At 42.8% G+C, this 17,558-nt stretch overlaps 1 protein-coding gene across 2 annotated transcripts in view; it reads left to right on the forward strand.

Annotated features, from left to right (window-relative positions):
* The first annotated feature begins 2,211 nt into the window (after positions 1-2,211).
* The window catches only part of SPTLC2 (serine palmitoyltransferase long chain base subunit 2), a 75,310-nt gene continuing 59,963 nt past the window's right edge, over positions 2,212-17,558 (forward strand). The window contains exon 1 of one of the 2 annotated variants that reach the window (XM_081003842.1): positions 2,212-2,291. Coding sequence is in view for 1 of the 2 variants with exons in the window: in XM_081003841.1 (XP_080859967.1) it covers positions 7,547-7,669 (123 nt within the window). In the remaining variant the exon portion in view is untranslated. Of the gene's footprint in view, positions 2,292-7,455; positions 7,670-17,558 lie in introns of those variants that run through there. The other variant, XM_081003841.1, reaches the window with a different exon arrangement.

Below are 17,558 nucleotides of genomic sequence, written 5' to 3' on the forward strand. Positions count from 1 at the left end.
TGTCTGATGTATTAAACATACCAAGTTCCTTCAGAGTAATATTTGGGGGTTTTTGTTTGTTTGTTTTTTAGAGCTTTAAGTTGCTTTGTCATTTTTTCCATGAGGGCAATGTTCCAGACTCTTTCTAGTTATGCCTCCTGTGATAGATTGGCAGCTATTCTCCAATAGCTGATCTATTATTTGCTTAGCTGCTATAAAAAGGATTAGCAAGGCTTTAAACATGGGGGGGGGGGGATCCAACTAACTAGTGCTGCTAGCGGAAGCCTGAGCAAGGACTTTTGCAGTGGGGCTTTTCTCCCTCTCCTCCCCCTCGCACCCTCTAAAATGGGCTTGGGGGGGGAGTTAGGAGAAACCCCAGAACAGTGCAAGGGGGGATAGGGAATCATTCTGACTGGCATGCTGAAAAGCTTGTGCTGATTGAATGATCTAATTAAAAATACACAAGGTGGTTTGCAATAGAAAATCACCTATCAGACAATATTATTTATTTGAGTATATGGTGCCATGGCTACACAAGGTCTTTACAGAGGTCTCCCACATCCACCACTCTAACCAATGGTCAGCAGTCTTTCTCCATTAGACACAGGGAGAAAGTACATCCATGCCTGCAGCCACAATGTTAGCTATCTGCCTCATTAAGATAGTAGTTGTGCGACCATATTGTTGCCAAGTACTGGTATGCATTCTTAATTAAATATATGGCGCATGGTACCTTTAAGATGACAAATCACACCATTCCAAACTGCACCAGTTTGGACACCTCTCAAAGTACTGTCACCCAATTTGGTGTGACAGTTCCTGAGATTGTACATTTGGATAGCATTTTGAAACAAGATGGGGGACCAAAATGTTTCAACTTATTTTCTTCCTTAGAATTCCAATATTAGTTGATATATTGGTGGTCTCATTCTAGTGGTCAACAAAAGAGATTCAAATACTCTCTCAAGGCAAATCTTTTAAAAAAATGTAGTATAAACACCAACAACTGGGAAACACTGGCCTGTGAGCGCTCCAATTGGAGAATAGCCTTTACCAAAGGTGTCATGGGTTTTGAAAACGCTCAAACTCAGGACGAAAGGGAGAAACGTGCTAAGAGGAAGGCATGCTTGGCAAACCCTCACCATGATCAACTCCCACCTGGAAATCTTGTTGGAAACACGCCGGGTAAGGCCGCCAACTTCCCAAGTCTTCGGGGCGTATCTCCGATGGTCCTCCCTGGCTATAAATCTCCATCAGTCAAGAGAGACCGGTGATAAGCGACTTTGGTCTGAGGAAACAGTGTTGACTCTTGCAGCCTTCAGATGTGAACAGGAGATTGAGCATAAGGTTGCTTCATATGAAGGAAGCTTCATAGAAGAAGAGAGTATGTGTCAAGGTGAACACAGAGTTGGAACAAGGCATGAAAGTGCAGGTTTGCCCCAGGAGTTTTGGGCTGAATTGCTGAATGCTTTTTCTTACACGTGGGTAAGAAAGGTTTCCGCTGGTATGGAAAGTTCACCTTTTGAGAAACTGTTCCAGAGAAAACCTTCTGTCAAGCACTTAAAGCTTTTCGGGTCTCACATGTGGGTAGAAACCGCAAGAAGAAGAGTTTGGATTTGATATCCCGCTTTATCACTACCCTGAGGAGTCTCAAAGCGGCTAACATTCTCCTTTCCCTTCCTCCCCCACAACAAACACTCTGTGAGGTGAGTGAGGCTGAGAGACTTCAGAGAAGTGTGACTGGCCCAAGGTCACCCAGCAGCTGCATGTGGAGGAGCGGGGAAGCGAACCCGGTTCCCCTGATTACGAGTCTACCGCTCTTAACCACTACACCACACTGGCAAGGTGCAAAAGGTGCACAGAGCATTTTCACGGGTTATGAGAAAGATCAACACAGAGTTTTATTGCCTGATTCTGACACAGTGATTCTTACTAGGAATATAGAAAGCACTGCATGACAGGAGAGAGAGGTTCTCCACAGTTTCCCCATCAATCCCAACACAGATGTAGATTCTGACATTGAGAGTGACACTGAAAGCACCACTGACAGTTCTAGTACAGATGACACAGTTATTGAGAGAGGTACACAAGCAACGTCCAAGCCATCGTCTGAGGCTGAACTGGAATTGCCAGAGCCACTGTTTACTGTTGGTCATGGTTCTCCCAAATATTCTCCTAAGGAAGAACCAGCCAGCAAGGAGGATTTGCACCCGATACGTAAATCTGAGAGAGTTAGGGAAAGCACGCCTCAGTTTAAGAACGGTTTCGGTTTAAGAACGGACTTCTGGAATGAATTAAGTTCATAAACCAAGGTACCACTGTACTATTTTATACCATATTCTCACCCTTAATTCAGAGTGCTTGCATTGACCTATAAAGTGCTAGATCTGACATTTTGAAGGCATTTGATTTATCCTACCAATGCTCCAATGTAATGCTATTTTGCAGCGGTTTCCTTTGATCTTTTCTCACCCTTTTTGTTTCTAATGTTGCTTTGATTTTATTGATTTTATTTCTTGAATGGATTTGTACATTTTGTTGTGAACTGCCTCTGGATATAAGGCAGAGAGATGGGGAATAAATAAATACGGAAATCAGTCTTGAATATATTGCAGACTTGCATATTTTATCCTCCCCAACCATTTTGTTTTCAATGGCAGAAACTTTGTTCAAACACTGAATGTAGCTATTGTCATAAAATAACATTTGTGTGTGTGTGCACGTAAGACATAGAAAAATAGGTAACAGTACACAAGCAGTTGAGTTATACAGAACATCTCTGTTATTGCATATACTTCTGATTAGTTAATGGTAGGCAAACCTCAACCTTTTCTAGCCTCAGACAAGACTAAACAATGAAGAATATTTTCTCTTGCCTTTCATTCTTACGTGATGCTTGTCTGTCCTGTGTCCTTTGTGGTGCACTACTTATAAGTTTCTCTCTCTTCCTTTTACGTGCGGTTACGTGTTTTCATTTAGTCAGGAAATGCTGCACCAGGAAGTAAGACTAAATTCTTGCATTGTTTTTAAGACACATTCACACAAGAGTGACATCATCAGGAAGTTGGAGTGAATATAACAGAGAGACAAAAGTGCTGTGCCTGCAACTAGGGGAAAGGGGGGTTATTCTGACTGAAACCTCTTTATCTGCAAAACAGCATCCAAGTGTCCCTATTTTCCAGGTACAGTCCTGGATTTACAGAAGCCATCCCAGTTTCTGATTTGATCCTAGAATTAGGATGTCCCTATTTTCAGCAGAGAAATGCTGGAGGGTATGGAGTTATGCAACCCCCAAGCCAAGGAGATAACTAACTATACAACCTTTAGAAGACATCTGAAGGTATAGGGAAGTTAAAAAAAAAAAGGTTAATGTTTTATTATTATTTTACATATGTTGGAAGCCACCCAGGGTGGCTGGGACAACCCAGTCAGATGGGTGGGGTATAAATTAACAACAATAACAACAACAACAACCATTATTATTATTATTATTATTATTAAGAACATCCCTATTTTCATCAGAGAAATGTTGGAGGGTGTAAAGCAATTAGAAAATAAATTTAAAATCATGCAATGTAATTGGCTACAAATCCACCAGTCTTACACTTTGCTCACCTGCAGACCATTCAGCAAGAGTCTAGAGAGCATATTCTCTATGAATCTTTAGTCTCATAGAGGTGTAGAATTCATATTATTGCCTACCATCCCGATCTCTAAGCAGTGCAAGATTCCTGGGGTTTCAGGCCCATTTACCCAGGGTTTATACTTTGAGTAGCTGTCTACCAGCCCTACTTGGTACGCAGGCTGAGACCCTACCTGCCCGCAGACTGTCTTGCCAGAGTGGTGCATGCTCTTGTTATAACCCGCTTGGACTATTGCAATGCGCTCTGCGTGGGGCTGCCTTTGAAGGGGACCCGGAAACTACAACTAATCTAGAATGTGGCAGCTAGACTGGGTGACTGAGAGTGGCCACCGAGACCACATAACACTGGTCCTGAAAGACATGAATTGGCTCCCAATACGTTTCCAAGGACAAATCAAAGTGTTGGTGCTGACCTTTAAAGCTCTAAATGACCTTTAAACCTTTAAAGCCCAGTATACCTGAAGGAGCGTCTCCACCCCCATCATTCAGCTGAGATCCACCTCCAAGGGGCTGCTAGGGGTTCCCTCACTGCGAGAAGTGAGGTTACAGGGAACCAGGCAGAGGGCATTCTCAGTAGTGGCGCCCGTCCTGTGGAATGCCCTCCCATCAGATATCAAGGAAATAAACAATTATCTGACTTTTAGAAAACATCTGAAGGCAGCCCTGTTTAGGGAAGTTTTTAATGTTTGATGTTTTGCCGTGTTTTTAATATTCTGTTGGGAGGCACCCAGAGTGGCTGGGGAGGCCCGGTCAGATGGGCGAGGTATGTAATAAATTTATTATTATTATTATTATTATTATTATTATTGCTGTACTGCACACTACCTCCAAGATCAGAGGCAGCAAAGGGAACAATCAAAGGGAGAGGGCTGTTGCCCTTGTGTCCTGTTTGTGGGCTTTCCATAGTTATCTGGCTGGCTTCTGTTGAAACAGGATGTTGGGGTAGATAGGGCTTTGGTTTGATCTACCAGGGTTCATATATTTGCCTCATGCTGAAAACTGGCCGTATGAGTCCCTATCCTTTCTGTTGTCATCCAGTAACACACACCTGTTTCTGGCATCTAATCTTTAAATCTTCGCTTCTTGACATCTGAAGTGACTGCCATATATTTGGCAGAGGCATCATTGCTATGTGCTACTCTGACCAGACTGGCTTCTCAAGCAATAAGAATCATACTGATTTCTGCTCTTGGCATGCATCGCATCCCAAATCGGATAAAGGGAAGAGATAGGAAATACCTTTACTCTCCTGCAGACTCTATAGTAATTTTCTCTTTCTCTCTCTCAACATGATATAAGGCCAGAGCACACCCTATTAGCTAATATATTGGGTGATAGAATAGAAACAATATTGGAGGAATCTATACATCACGATCAGGCAGGTTTACTTCTGGGGAGAAAAATGAAGGATAATATAAGAAATATCATAGATGTTATAGAATACAAGGAAGTAAGAAATGAAAATCAGGCAGCATTGATATTTATAGATGCTGAAAAAGCGTTTGATGTCTCATGGGAATTTATGAAAAAAGTCCTTGAAGAAATGAATTTTGGAGAAAATTTTAGGAAAGGGATTCAAGCAACATATTCTGATCAAAAAGCCAAATTAATTGTAAATCGGGTGGTAACAGATAATTGTAAGATACAGAAAGGAACAAGATTGGGATGTCCATTATAACCTTTCTTATTTATTTTGATTCTAGAAGTCCTGATGAGAAATATCAGGGCAGATGAAACCATTAGAGGAATTATGGTGGGGAAAAAGACATATAAATTAAAGGCATATGCAGATGACCTTGTAATTACAGTCAAGGACCCTAAGAACTCTCTTTCGAAAGTTTTAGAAAAAAGTACAGGAATTTGGGCAAGTGGCAGGTTTTAAGTGAATAAAAATAAAACAAAGTTGTTAGTGAAAAATCTATCAAAAATGATAAAAAAGAACTACAGCAGAATATAGCAATAGAGATCCATAAAAAAGTTAAATAGCTAGGAATTTGGTTGACAACCAAAAATATTAACATTATTAAGACAATTATGAAAAAATTGGAACAAAATAAAAAGGAATTTAGAAATATGGGGAAGAATGGATTTATCATAGTTAGGAAGAATTGCAGTGATTAAGATGAGTGTATTGCCAAAAATGTTATTTTTATTTCAGTCAGTAGCGGTTATAAGTAATGCAGCATGCTTCAAGAAATGGCAAAGGGCTATTGCAAAATGTATCTGGAAAGGGAAGAAACCAAGAATAAAATATAAATTACTTATGGGCGTTAAAGACAGGGGTTTCTCCTTTCCAGATTTTAAATTATATGAGGAAGCTGCTTGCATTGCTTGGATCCGGGACTGGATTAAATTAGAAAATACAGATTTGTTAGATCTTGAAGGACATGATAACAGATTTGGATGGCATGCGTATTTGTGGCATGATAAAGAGAAAGTGCATAAAGGATTTTACAGTCATATAATCAGGAGATCACTTCTGCTTTGAGGTTTCTTTGTTTGTTTACAATCAAGCAGTGTATAAATGTTCTGTCGCCCAAGGTGGCCGCTTCACTCTGCCTCATGAGTGGGCCAGCCGGCTTTCTCCTCTGTAATAATGCAACCACACATACAGTTCCTAATAACACGTGTAAGTGTGGAATACCCCATCTCACCCGCAGACTGTTCGCTTGTTCAAAAGCTTTGATGAGAAGAAGAAGAAGAAGAAGAAGAAGAAGAAGAAGAAGAAGCTTCTTCAAAAAAACCAAAAGCTTCCAGCTCCCCTTTGCCAAATCGCCTGTCCGGGATCCATTCCGAAGAGCGTGAAACAGAAAAGTCATTTCAGGTGGCAGCGTCGTCTTGGCAACCGCAATCTCAGTCAGGAAAGGGGAAATTTTGTTGTTGTTTAGTCGTGTCCGTGACCCCATGGACCAGAGCACGCCAGGCACTCCTGTCTTCCACTGCCTCCCGCAGTTTGGTCAAACTCATGCTGGTAGCTTCGAGAACACTGTCCACCATCTCGTCCTCTGTCGTCCCCTTCTCCTTGTGCCCTCCATCTTTCCCAACATCAGGGTCTTTTCCAGGGAGTCTTCTCTTCTCATGAGGTGGCCAAAGTATTGGAGCCTCAGCTTCAGGATCTGTCCTTCCAGTGAGCACTCAGGGCTGATTTTCTTAAGAATGGATAGGTTTGATCTTCTTGCAGTCCATGGGACTCTCAAGAGTCTCCTCCAGCACCATAATTCAAAAGCATCAATTCTTCCGCGATCAGCCTTCTTTATGGTCCAGCTCTCACTTCCATACATCACTGCTGGGAAAACCATGGCTTTAACTATACGGAAAGGTGATGTCTCTGCTTTTTAAGATGCTGTCTAGGTTTGTCAAGGTGAAATTAGCTTATTTCAAATATAAACATTCCAGTAGGAAAGAGATCAAAGGCCAAACGGGCTTTAAATTCAATGCATCGTTCTGTGGCAACGCCACACCGAATCCCACCTGCTAAGGCCGGGCTCGAACCACCTCAGCGGCTTTTTTTGGCTCCGCCTCGCCGGCAGAAGCCGGCGCTCCTCCTTCACGGGGCGATTCGTACTAGTCCCGCCCCCTCTCCGCTACGATTGGACCGTCCATCCGCTTAACCCCGCCCCGAAACCGACACCGCCTTCTTCGGGATTGGCCCTCTCGAATCTCGGGGCGCGGAGCCGCCGAGCTTAGGCATCTGGGTCCCGCCGCCCGGCTTGCCTTTCGAGGGCGTTTCCACTCTGCGCACCACCCCGCCCCACCGTGTCAGTGTAGTAATACGCTCCGACCCCGCCCCCATCTTACGTTCCCGCCTGTCATTGGCGGGCGCTTCCGGCTGCGTTTCCGGTGCGATATTACCAAGGCAGGGACGGGCGGTGGTTGGTTTCTCGGCTGTTGGCCGCTGACTGACTGACTGACTGAGCCGGCAAGATGGAGCGCGGCGCCGGGAAGCTGAGCGGGGAGCCCCGCGCCAACGGCTGCAGCCTCACCGGGCACCACGGCCTGAAGAACGGCTACGTGCGAGGCTTCCCAGGAGCGGAGCCCCACGGCCAGGTGAGGCGGGTCGACGGGGCTCCTCTGCCGGGCGCGCCCTGCTGCCGCTGCTGAGCGGCCCCTCCCCAGAGCGGAACCCAGGCCGCGGCCTGCTCGGTCCCGGTGCGCGTCCGCTTGGGCTGGAGTCTCGCCTCAGGGCGAGGTTCTTGGGCTGGGCCGCGCTTGCCTCTGGCGTCGCCCGCAGTGGGGAAAGGGGGAGAAGGATGGCCTGGAGCGGCACAGAGGCTCCTTCGGCTGCCTCTTCCCGCCTGCCCTGCCCTCCTTGGCGTGGCCGAGAGGAACGCTCGAGGCTGGCAGAGTCAGGCGACTCCCCGCTCCAGGAAGGGACGGAGGGAAGCAAAAGTGCCTTTCCCTTTCCCTTCCTCTTCTTTTCCTCGAGGGGACGGGGAGTTAATCTAACTCGGAGCTGGCGTCCTGTCCTTCCTTTCCTTTCCTTTCCTTTCCTTTCCTTTCCTTTCCTTTTTCCTTTCCTTTCCTTTCCTTTTCTTTCTTGGCGGCTTTGGAAGCCCAGGATGATTTCCGCAGGGACACGCACACTTCGTGTCTCGAAATTAACTCCCCTGGTTTCAGTAGCCGAATTTCCTCTTCGCATTCAAGAAAGGAGGGGTACAGCGCCGGCCTTACTGGCTGCTTTCGTTGAGGTTTCCAGGCTAAGACAGCTGCTTACTCTCTTCCGGGGCTGGAAGGCGAGTTTCCTTCACCCCCATTCCAATGCATCCTAATTAATAAAAGATGGCACGAGGGCAGGCCTGTCACACCCCCCCCCCCCAAAATGGTCTTCTTTGCCGAGCTTCATATTCAGATCAAGGGGGAAGCCCCAGGACAGGGGTGGAAGTGGCAGGAATTAGGAGCAGAAGGGTAAGTTGTGGCCCCCAGTTGTTTGGTGGGGGATAGGGATGAGACTCCCGTATCTAGCCTTCGATAAGCCGCAGGGCCAGGTAAGAAGGGGATCTGCCACCTATTTGATCCTCCTTATTTAACTGCATTCACAGCAGCCTGAAACTGTGTTTCTTCTATAGTTTAGTGGGGGGAGGGGTTTCACAGGGGTGCAACCCTCTGAATTTGGCATGCTGTGTGTGTGTGTGTGTGTGTGTGTGTGTGTGGTAAAACAAAAAAGAAACACAGAATTTCTAATTAAGGCCACATTCTGGTGCTTTATATAAAAGCCATGAATCCTGGTCCAGTTTACTGTGTGTATAACTTATTTCTGGAACTGATGCTTGAAATTGAAGTGTGTTTAGTAGTTGTACTACTTTTTACATCTTAAGATGTTCTGGCCATTATTGCCACTTAGTTTGGTTATGATTTATTGTGTTTTGCTGCTTTTCTTCTTGTAGCTTGATCATATGTCAGTTTATTTAGAAGTTAGACTTGCAGAATTTAGTAGCCTTCAAGTCTATCCTACATACACTTACTAGTGAGTAAACTTGCTGCCCTATTATTGTGTTTTGATTTGCTCTGTTTCACTTGTATGCAACGCTGACAAATGCTTACTGATTACTACTGCCGTTGTCTACTGGTGACAATCACTTCATTGTACAAATTTTCTTTTATTCCTCAACAACCTTGTGAGGTATCTGGATGACCTTGGTAGACAACTATTTTTTTTTTACTGGCCATCCATGAAGTCCAGTCTCACCATAATACTGCATTAGTACCACTGTATAGGTATTTTTTGACGTGATCTAAATTTATTCAGTGAATGAATTAATATCTCGGACTTTGTATAAGTTCAGTGAACACATTGTTTTTAATATTTGATTCACTTCATGCCTTTTGACCTTTTCCATTTTGAATTTTATATGCAAACATATAATTTTTGTTAAAAGCCCAAATATTAAATATTTACAATAGGTGAGAAAACTATGCATTTTGGACATTCCTTATCCAGGCATTTTTATTACAGAAATGAAGAAAACTACATGTTCACATGAAGCATGTGTTCTATGGCAGTTTGTACTGAGACCTGTTTTAATAGGCTAGCTAGAAACTGTGTCTCAGGTGCAGTATCTGCTTCCAGTTTCTGGGAAAGTGGGTATAATAGGGTTGTATACAAATTTAATAAATAATACTAACCAAGGGTCATGCTTAAATCAGATTTTGGGTATGTAAGATCGTTCATTTAGAACCTGTGACACACAAACACACACACACACACATGCGCCTATGTTTCTCACAGCATTTGAATCTGGAGAAGTTGTGAAAACTCTGGATTGGTGTCTGAATGAACTGTTGGACTGGATATGGGCCAATAAACTGTATTTGAATCCTGGAAGGAGAGGCTCTTGGAGTGGGTGATTCCCCTACCTAGGAGACTGGAAAGTTATCTGTTCTCCATAGGGTTGTACTCCCTCTGAAGGAGCAGGTGCATAGCTTGGGAGCTCCCAGATACATCTCCATCACTAGATGCTCAAATGTCCTCTGTGACTAGAAGTGCCTTTTACCAGTTCTGCCTGGGTTGCAAGCTATGGCCATTGTTGCACAGGGATAGCCTGATACTGCAACATGCTCTGTGTGGAAATGTGATTGGGCTTCGTTCAGAAATTCCAATTGGAGCAGAATGCAGCAGCAAGACTGTTCATGGGGCCACATGGCCAACAACATGTGACACCATTGTTAAAGCATCTGTGGTGGCTGCGGTCAATCACTGAAATTATCTGCAGGAGTGTAGTTGGTTATCCCCTGAGTTGATGAGGCTCATTTGACAGCAACTAGAAACTGAGCCTTTTGTTTTATTGGCCCAGTCTTGTGAACTTACCATTGAATAGATGCTTAGCAGGCACTTTCTGTTTTAAAAGTTAAGCACCTGTTGAAAACCTTTCTGTGTCACCAACCTTATAGTAGCAATGAAGAAAAGATCTTTTGCTAATAGTTAGTGGGTCTCTGATTATAACTTTTTATGTGGTTTTTCTTGTATGGTTTTATATATGCATGTTGTAAACTACTCTGAATTTTAATGAATAGCAGTATATAAAGATTTTTGTTGATAAATAAGTAAAGCACACTTTCGCAATGGTGCAAAAAAGTTTTATTTAAAACAACTGAGTAACATGCTGTGTTCAAGTTACAAGACTTCCAACTGTTCTACAAATGAGTTCTCACCATGTTTTTCTGAAGTTCTGTATACACTTAAATATACACTAAACGTGGTGGAACTTCTGAGCAGCAATAGAGAGGGTCAGACCATAAAACACATACATTAGAAAAGAGTGGTTCTGCCAGCTGCAGGGCATTCTTTGAATTTTGAATACACTGAATGTTATTACAAAGAACTGCTATGATTTTAAACATTCTACATTTCTAGCTTGAGTTATGAATTGTGTCAAAAAGCAGGGAGAGAAATCATGTCCTGCATTGTTCTTTCATCTTGCCAATCTTAGGTAAGACTGAGCAAACCCTCTTTAAGTCTAACATTTTGAATTGCTAGCCTGAAATGCAAGGAACTGAATGCACTACCACCAGTCCTTGGTTTTTAGTTCCTGCTAGCTCCTATGAGCAGAAACAGTTGGCTTACCCAGCCGGAAACCGTTCCTTCAGAGCAACTTCCATAGCTTCCTGCATTTTCACACATTGAGAGCTTTTGGTAACCATGTACACAATTATTGTTAGAGCCTGTCTGAGTCTCATCTTGGTTGACTCCTTCACTCCCAGAAAGGAAAGGACATTTGGGGATGGGCAGTCAGCATGGCATACTTAGTGACTGCTTTTGTGTGGATTCTTTGGTAGGACACCTCATGTCTTGTGAGTCTACTGTATGTAAAGCATAACCTTCCTAGGTTTGAGACTTGGGACAGTACTTAATTGTACTGTGTACTGTGTCTTAATTTATCCTTGTTTCTGTTCAGTGTGTAGCAGAATAGTGCAGGCTTGGTGCCGGCCCTGTCAGTCCCCTCTTAAATCAGTTACTTTGTATATCTAGGGTAGTCAATCTATATTTGCTTCAATAGAGAGAGAGTTTCCCCTTGCTACGTATATAGCAGCCACATTCATAGTGGCCATGTCTGCTTACTGGGAATTTGCATTTAAGTTGTCAGTTGGAGCAAGAAAGGGGAAATCCCTTAAGATAACACATGTCTGGGTACCAGGGGAATACAGCATTGGGATCACTGAATAGCTGGGTTTATGTAACCTCATTCAGGGTGTTGAATGGCTCCCTACTAAAAAAAGAGAAAAAGGTAAGTTCATGACCAGCTACTGACCTGTATCTGGCTTTCTTTTTTTGATAAACCTCTTTTGGAGGAAGATTTCCAAGTTGCTGTATCCCAAGAGTTCGGAATAAATAACTGGAATAAAGTGTTTTGACACCATCTTCAAATAATTAGAGAAATAAATTATCAGTCTATTTATTGCAACCTCTCATCCCTGGGCTACATATAGTTCTCATGTCTCCAAGTTTATAAGCAACACAAGGAATTGTACTTTGCTGTTCATTTTAAAGGAGCGTATGTCTAATTGCACTGTTTATATAGTTTCTAGACTCGGTTCATAGTGCAGATTCTTAGCTTTATAGCCTTATCTGGTTTGGAACCTATGCAATTTAGCTCATATCTCCTTTTATGAGCCCTTTATCCTTCTTGCTCTGTGAGTTGTGCCTCTGTCTCAATGTGACTTTGTCACTCAAAGCAAGCACTGCTTTAGCAATGAGCAGAGTTTATACAGTCAAGTTGCAGCTTATGCACATTTAACATACAGAATTTCAACTTTATGCGCTTGTCTGTAAAAAGGTGGGCATCCAACGGGAAAGTCAACAAACCCATTGCACCATTGCACTCACCTTGGGGGAGTGTTTGGAGGTGCAGGGTGAATTCAGCAGCCTTGGGAGAGAGTGTAGAGGTGCAGCTGGAGGGTGTGTGCGGCCTTGGAGATTAAAAAACATGGCCATGAAATGCAAGCCAGGTCCCTCCACTGGTGTGCAACATTGGAGACAATGATTGGTTCCAACACTGCAAGAAATGTGGCTGCGTTGAGCTGCTTGAGAGGATGGCATGTCGGTCTCCAGTGTGGCGTGGAAATATAGCTGCAATGAATCCAGCATCTGTGCCATCAAGGTTCAAGAGAGAAACCTGTGAGGCTGTGACAGCAGGTGTTGCAAGGCTTTAGTGAAGACTGCAGAGGCATTATGGCTGGAAGACATGAACTGTAAACATGTGCCTGTCATGTTGAGACAAAAGACTCTCAACCTGTATGTAGGCACTCTTCAAACCTTCTGCTATGGATGGGCAGCCTGGGAAGGAATTCAAAGCCAGCCATGGTTGGTGTGACAGTTTTAGGCACCACTTCAACCTCAAAAATGTGGACGTGATTGGTGGAGCTGCATCTGCAGACAAAGAGGCAGCAAAAGCCTACCCTGAGCAATTAAAGAAGCTGATAGACGAAAAGGGATATTTTCCTGAGCAGGTTTCTAATGCTGACAAGATGGGCCTCTTTTGGGAGGGAGGAATGCCTGACCAGACTTACATCTCCAAAACGGGAAAACAAATCCCTGACTTCAAAGCAGCTAAAGATGGTGTGGCAATACAGTTGAGCATTTAATAAATCAGGTTTGCTGTACAGGTCAGAAAACCCCCAAAGGCAAGAACAAAAATAACCTTCCTGTGTTCAAGTAAAGAGACTTGGATGACTGCAGCAGCATTTTTGGATTGGTTCCTCAAGTGCTTCATTCCCATGGTGAAGTTCTACCTTGAAAAGAAACAACTGGACTTTAAACTGTTACTGATTTTGGACAGTGCTCCTAGCCACCCTGAGGCAACCCACTTTGTCCTTAACAGTGTTGAAATTGTCTTTCTCTTCTCCCCCAATATGACCTCCATTATCCAACCTCTCGACTGAGTTGTGTTTCGCAGATTCAAGGCAACTTAAACAAGGCTAGTTGCATCACTTACATTGAGTGATCAGTGAATGCATGCTGGTGAAACTTGTGAAAATAATGTCGGAATGGCTTTGAGTGTTTTCCAATGCTCAACAACAAAGTGGAACATATTGTCCAGATATTCAGGCAAGCGGGGGTTGATTGCTTTGTTGGCGTCAAGGAAGTAGTTGAATAATTGGGGGTCTTGGACAAACATTGACTAATGAAGAGCATCCTGTTCTCACAGTGGCCAAACAGTTGCCTGTGGGAAACCAGCAAGCAGGATTCGAACACAAGAACACTCCTCTTGTGGTTTCCAGCAGCTGGTATTCAGAAGCCTCTGACTGGAAGTAGAGCATAGTCACCATGGCTAGTAGCCATTGACAGCTGTGCCCTCCATGAGTTTGTCTAATTCTCTTTTAAAGTCATCTAAGCCAGTGGCCATTACCACTTCTGTTCCGTAATTTAACTATGTGCTTTTATAAGTTGAAATCTGCTTGAATTCACTCAAGTCTTCCAAACAGCAAAGCACCTAAATGATTTGATTGCTGACTTTGATGATCCCTTTCTGGAACGAAGCCTCAAAATCACACATGGTGTTACAGACACTTTCAGTCTTTATCAAGAAATGTTTGAGCAGCTCAAGAGATAACGGTGACAGTTGCTAATTACCATGTTTCTCGCAAAAAATAACACAGCAGCAAACGAGCCCATGCAATCTACTTCTGAAGCTAAATCAGAGCCAACCACTTCACATGCAAGTCGCCATCATACACCCAAGCCACTCCCATCACTTCATGGAACAACATCAAGCACTGAAGAGGAAGGCTAAGTACCATAGCTGGTAAGTGCTGCACCATGATTTTTATGGGCCATTTCTCAGTTTTAAAGGGTTGTTCGACTATTTTGGATTTATGTGTTCCCCCTGAAATGTAATGCACACATAATATGTAAGTCAGCGATACTGCCATTATCCCAAGGAGAAGGCCTTATAGGAAACTACCACAGATACATTGGGGTCAGAGCTGAGGAAAATATTTCAACTGTGTGTATTGTTGACACTGGCTGGTGGTAGCTCTTCAGGTTTTAAGGCAGGAGTCCATCCTAGCTCTTCCTGTATATGCTGGGGGTTGAACTTCAGACCATTTGCATGTAAAGTATGTGTTCTTCCACAGGGTTATGGCCCTTCCCTTTTCTTTTTTCATAAAGATCATAAAGCATTTTTTGTTCCACAGAAAGCCTGGCTGCTGACTTCTGAGAATGTTTTAATACTGCCAGTTTCTCCAGTTTATTTTATTATGAGTGTTTTTTAAAGATGAATAGCATAATATCATAAGCTATCTTCAGCTTCAAGGTGGCAAGAGACACAAAATTTTAAATAATATTTTATAATGAATATTATTTCTATTATATAAAATTTTGTGTCACTTGCCCCCTTGCAGCTGAAGACAGGGACACAAAATTTTAAATAATATTTTAAGAGAAAATCTTGGATGTGGCCAAAGCTTGACAAAGACTCAGAAGTGAGAGGAAGGCTGTGGTCTGCACAATCCCCTGGTCACTTTTTCTGTGATGGTATTCTTTTTTGCTTACTTGTTCCCTGTTTCCATGTCTTTACTTCTCTCCGTACTATCATCCTTCAGATTCTTTGAGAATCTTTAACTTGAGATAGTTTAATTTTAACAGTATTATCCTCTGCTCAGAATTTGGGTTGTTGTGCTGAATTTGTACATTGTTACAAGCAGGCAAGTGAGTTCTTTAAGATAAGTGAACTAAATTCATAGTGAATGTGCAATGTGTGAAGATGGGTCATGGTTGATACAATAACGTAAGAATAGCCTGCTGGATCAGGCCAGTGGTGCATCTTAGTACAGCATCCTGTTCTCACATTGGCCAGCCAGATTCCTGTGGAAAACCAGGGAGCAGAACCTGAGCACAAGGGCACTCTCCCCTCCAGTGATTTCCAGCAACTGGTATTCAGAAGCATTGCTGCCTCCAACTGTGGAGGCAGAGCATAGCCATCATGGCTAGTCACCGTTGATAGCCCTCTCCTCCATGAATTTGTCTAATCCTCTTTTAAAGTCACTGAAGTTGTTGACCATCACTGCCTACTGAGGGAGTGACTTCCAGAGTTTGGCTATGCGGTATGTGAAGAAGTAGTCATACCTCGGGTTAAAGTAGCTTCGGGTTGAGCATTTTCGGGTTGCGCTCCGCAGCGACCCAGAACTAACGGAACGTGTTACTTCTGGGTTTTGCTGCTCGCGCATGCGCAGACGCTCAAAATGACTTTACGCGCATGCGTGGAAGCGCCGAATCGCGACACGAACAGACACACAGACGCGGGTTGTGTTCGCTTCAGGTTGCAAACGGGGCTCCGGAACTGATCCCGTTCGCATCCAGAGGAACCACTGTACTTTCTTTTATCTGTCCTGAATCTCGCAACAGTCAGCTTCATTGGATGTCCATGAATTTGGTGAGAGAGGGAGAAAAAGTTCTCTGTTTTACCAACAGCTGCTAGCATGTGCACTAGGGGCACGACACACTTTTGAGCAATTTCTAGTGGCAAGTGATACAGGAAATATCCTTTGGCCTCATTCTTGATTTGTCACTTCCTTGAGCTTCCTTTTCATCAGTTCATTTCCTTTTTTATACATTTTCTTAAGCCTCGTTGTCTTCCAGCTTCTGTATATTAAGTAGCAGACCTTTATTACCGATATAAAAAAGATGCAGCAGCTATTAAAGGCTTTGGTATTCAGAGTGTTAAGATAAAGTACCTTAAATATTTTTGAATCAGTGAAATGTTGATTCTACCAGTCATCCTAGTAACTACTGTGGTAAAAGGTAAAGGACCCCTGGGCGGTTAAGTCCAGTCAAAGGCAACTATGCGGTGCTCATCTTGCTTTCAGGCCGAGGGAACCGGTGTTTGTCCACAGACAGCTTTTCGGGTCAAGTGGCCAGCATGACTAAACCACTTCTGGCACAGTGAAACACCTTGATGGAAGCCAGAGCTCACAAAAACGGCATTTACCTTCTCTCGATCTAAGCTAGAAACCAAATTGTTGGAAAGTAAAAGTAAAATTTTGTCAAAAACATATAATTTATTATTACAATGGTACACAAAAGATGAAGAAGTAAAAGAGGTAATGATAAAATGGGTGAAAGATTTTGGGTATAATATCCAATTTGATTCATGGTCAAAATTATGGAATGAAGGAATTAAATTCATGGCATGTATGGCATTGAAAGAAGTTATAATGAAAATGATTTATAGATGGTATTTAACTCCAACCAAACTAGCTAGAATGTATAAAATGAGAGAATTGTTGGAAATGTAATATTAAAGAAGGAGACTTCTATCATATGTGGTAGACTTGTGATAAATTATTTTGGGGAAAGATGTTTAGGTATACTTTTGTTAAAAAACAAAAAACAAAGCTGAAGCATTCTTGTTGGGTTTGATTGGAGAGGAAATATCTAAAGTTGACCAGAGATTGTTTATGTACGCCACTACGGCAACTAGAACTTTGTTAGTACAAAAGTGGAAACAGCAAGAATTACTGATGGTGGAAGAATGGCAGACGAAGATGATGGACTATGCAGAACTAGCAAAGCTGACAGGGAAAATCTGAAACCAGAGTGACCAAGCATTTCAGAGAGAATGGAACAAATTTATTCAGTATATAGACAGTTACTGTAAACATGTAAAGACACAGGCAGGACGGAGATAAGCCATGCAGCGTATATTAGAATAAATTTTCTATTTTCTTCATCAAGTTTATGATAAGATAGGACAAATGTAGAATTGTGATGATATAAATGTGTGAAATTAATATGTGTTTTATAAAAACCAGACGATGGAATGGAGGGAAGTCGAGTAGCTTGGTGGAGCTAAAAATGTATAAATGGAGATAAGATGTTATAATATTGTAAAAAATCAAAAATCTAGAAAACATTTTTTTTTAAAAAATGGTGCTTACCTTCCCACTGTAGCAGTACCTATTTTTCTACTTGCACCGGCATGCTTTCAAACTGCTAGGTTGG

This window comes from Podarcis pityusensis, assembly GCF_964106645.2.
Source record: "Podarcis pityusensis genome assembly, chromosome: 1".
NCBI lineage: Eukaryota > Metazoa > Chordata > Lepidosauria > Squamata > Lacertidae > Podarcis > Podarcis pityusensis.